This window comes from Octodon degus, unplaced genomic scaffold (genome assembly GCF_000260255.1).
Source record: "Octodon degus isolate 3935 unplaced genomic scaffold, OctDeg1.0 scaffold00022, whole genome shotgun sequence".
Classification (NCBI taxonomy): domain Eukaryota; kingdom Metazoa; phylum Chordata; class Mammalia; order Rodentia; family Octodontidae; genus Octodon; species Octodon degus.
This window is the reverse complement of record NW_004524598.1, coordinates 19,085,848-19,088,243: the sequence shown is the minus strand read 5'-3', so window position 1 is coordinate 19,088,243 and position 2,396 is coordinate 19,085,848. Positions and strand designations below refer to the sequence as shown.

General features: G+C 38.0%; 1 protein-coding gene across 1 annotated transcript in view; it reads left to right on the top strand.

Annotated features, from left to right (window-relative positions):
• Positions 1-524, top strand: part of LOC101576585 (cysteine-rich secretory protein 3-like) — a 27,555-nt gene extending 27,031 nt beyond the window's left edge. Inside the window, exon 7 of the mRNA XM_023711936.1 lies at positions 323-524. Within this exon, the coding sequence (XP_023567704.1) occupies positions 323-524 (202 nt within the window). The remainder of the gene's footprint in view (positions 1-322) is intronic.
• The last annotated feature ends 1,872 nt before the right edge of the window (positions 525-2,396 follow it).

Below are 2,396 nucleotides of genomic sequence, written 5' to 3'. Positions count from 1 at the left end.
GAAGGAAGGAAGGAAGAAAGGACTTCTAGAAAACTTTTACACCTATTTTGATCTTCGTTATTTTTCACGCATTCTGTATGAGAGAATAGAGCTGCGTTACCTCTTGTCCCATTGTTACAATCAATAATTTTTATAATTAAATGATAATGACTCATGATAATAATAAGGAAGTGTTATACTAGTTTCTATAACGTTGTTATTTGAATACATCTGGGAAATGTTAGATATTTAAAAATTCTTTGAAAAAAATATATATGCTGATGAGTATAAACTGAATAGAAATTTTTAAATAACATTTTATGTTTTGCCTTTCAAATTTCAGTGGTAACTTTGAGGAAAGGCTCTACACCCCTTACAAGCAAGGGGACCCCTGCGCCAGCTGCCCCAGCCACTGCGAGGACGGGCTGTGCAGTAAGTGGGGCGGGCAGTGTCTGGGTTATGGAATAACTCGACAAAGTATTTTAGGAATTAGACAGTCTTCTGAATTTGAGCAAATTTCAGGACATCTTCATTTAAAAAACTAACACTACTCTTCAGAACCTTTTTAAGTACAATTTTTACTCTCTCCCTTACATATATACTATTTATAATAAAAAGTTGTTAGCATGTGTAGGGCCAGGGATGTAACTGTGGTGCAGCAACTGCCCAGCAAGTATGAGGTCCTGAGCTCAATTCCCAGGACCCTAAAAGAAAAATGAAGTTGTTACTATATACAAGTATCAAAAAATCCACTTACATTATTTTGATACTGAGCCTTTTACATATGGAATCTATGAAAATGTTTCTGGGGAAATAATTCAATGTAATTAAATAGTAAATTTCTTATCATCCAGGAAACTGCTATTATCTCAAAGCTAGCATTTCTAGAACAGAAAACAAAGCTGTGAGAATTTGAAATGATAGCCTATGGCTCAGTGCAGAAAGACACATCCCATGTTGCAATTCTTCAGGCCCCAATGAGTTTCTCACAATAAATTTCACACCACTGCCACAGCAGACCTATGAGCATGAAATTTAATACATACTAGGTTTGCTGATTGCTAGTAAGTTCATGTAAATTGTTTAAACCTAGGATCAAATTCATGTATAGTGGGCAAGGGAGATGGCTCCATAGAATAAGTGCTTCCCTGGCACAAGGGACTGAGTTCAATCCCCAGTTCTGAAAAAAAAAAAGTTCATGTATAGTATTAATTCACACTCAATAATATTTTAGCAAAGAAAGTAAGCAAATTAAATATTATATACTATCTCACTTCCAGTCTGATAATAGAATTGCAAGAGTACTTGTGTTTCATTAAAATGTTACTAAAATTATTGTAAACAAATGAGCTGATTTATTCATTGTGATTCTGACCTGTTCAAAGCATTCCCCAGCCTGAACTGCAGCTTGTTTTCTGACTGAACTGAACAATTAAAATTCAGCATATTAATGATATCATTGAAATACAAAAATGCTATGAATTCTAGTGAGGATGTAGGGAAAAAGAAACTGTCCTACACACTTGGTGGTGATGCAAAATTGTACAACCACTACAAAAATAAATATAAACTTTTTTTTTCGTTTTTTTGGTATTGAGGATCTAGCTTAGGACCTTGTGCTTGCCAGACAGGCGCTTATGCCACTGAGCTATCTCTGCAGCCCCTGTAAAAATAAGTATAGACAATCTTCAAAAACTAAAATATAAAAACCATTTGATCCAGCTATAACTCTTCCGGATATGTGTCCCAAAGAATAAAAGACAGCGTCCTATTGTGACACATACCTGTGTATGTGGCAGAGGAAGTCCCATTAGCAGAATGAGGAAGTAGGTTAGATGCCCATTGGTGGTTGGAAGAATGAAGAACGCTAGGCATGATACACAGTGGGTTAGTATTCAACCATGAAGAATGAAATCTTGTCATTTGCAAAAAGGTACAGGACCCTGGAGACTATCAAGTTAAATAAAACAAGTCAGACCCAGGAAGTTAAAATTCACAAGTTTTCTCTTATGTAAGATACCTAATTAATTACTTATGGGTGAGATGACAGGAGAGTAGAAGTTATAGCTTTGAAGTGTCAGGGGGAGGGAAGAAGAAGGCCAAGCTGATGATGGGATTACCCAATGATCAAAATATGTTTATGTCTACACCAATCCCCCACTTCATTATTTGGTGGTAGTAATGTGAGTAATTAAAAAATATAGTATACAGATACTATCAAAGCTGTAAATTAGAGTCCTGGCCTGGGTCCGGTGGGTATGTGGAGAGCTTGCTGCTACCGTGCACCGGTGGGACCAGTCCCAGCCTAGGCACAGCATGGGCCGGACCCTCTCCCACCCCCTTGGGCCGCACCCCACCACTCCGCAGTGCCTCCTGCCCCCCGAGTTGGAATTTCTGCCGAGTTCCGGGAGCCCCCA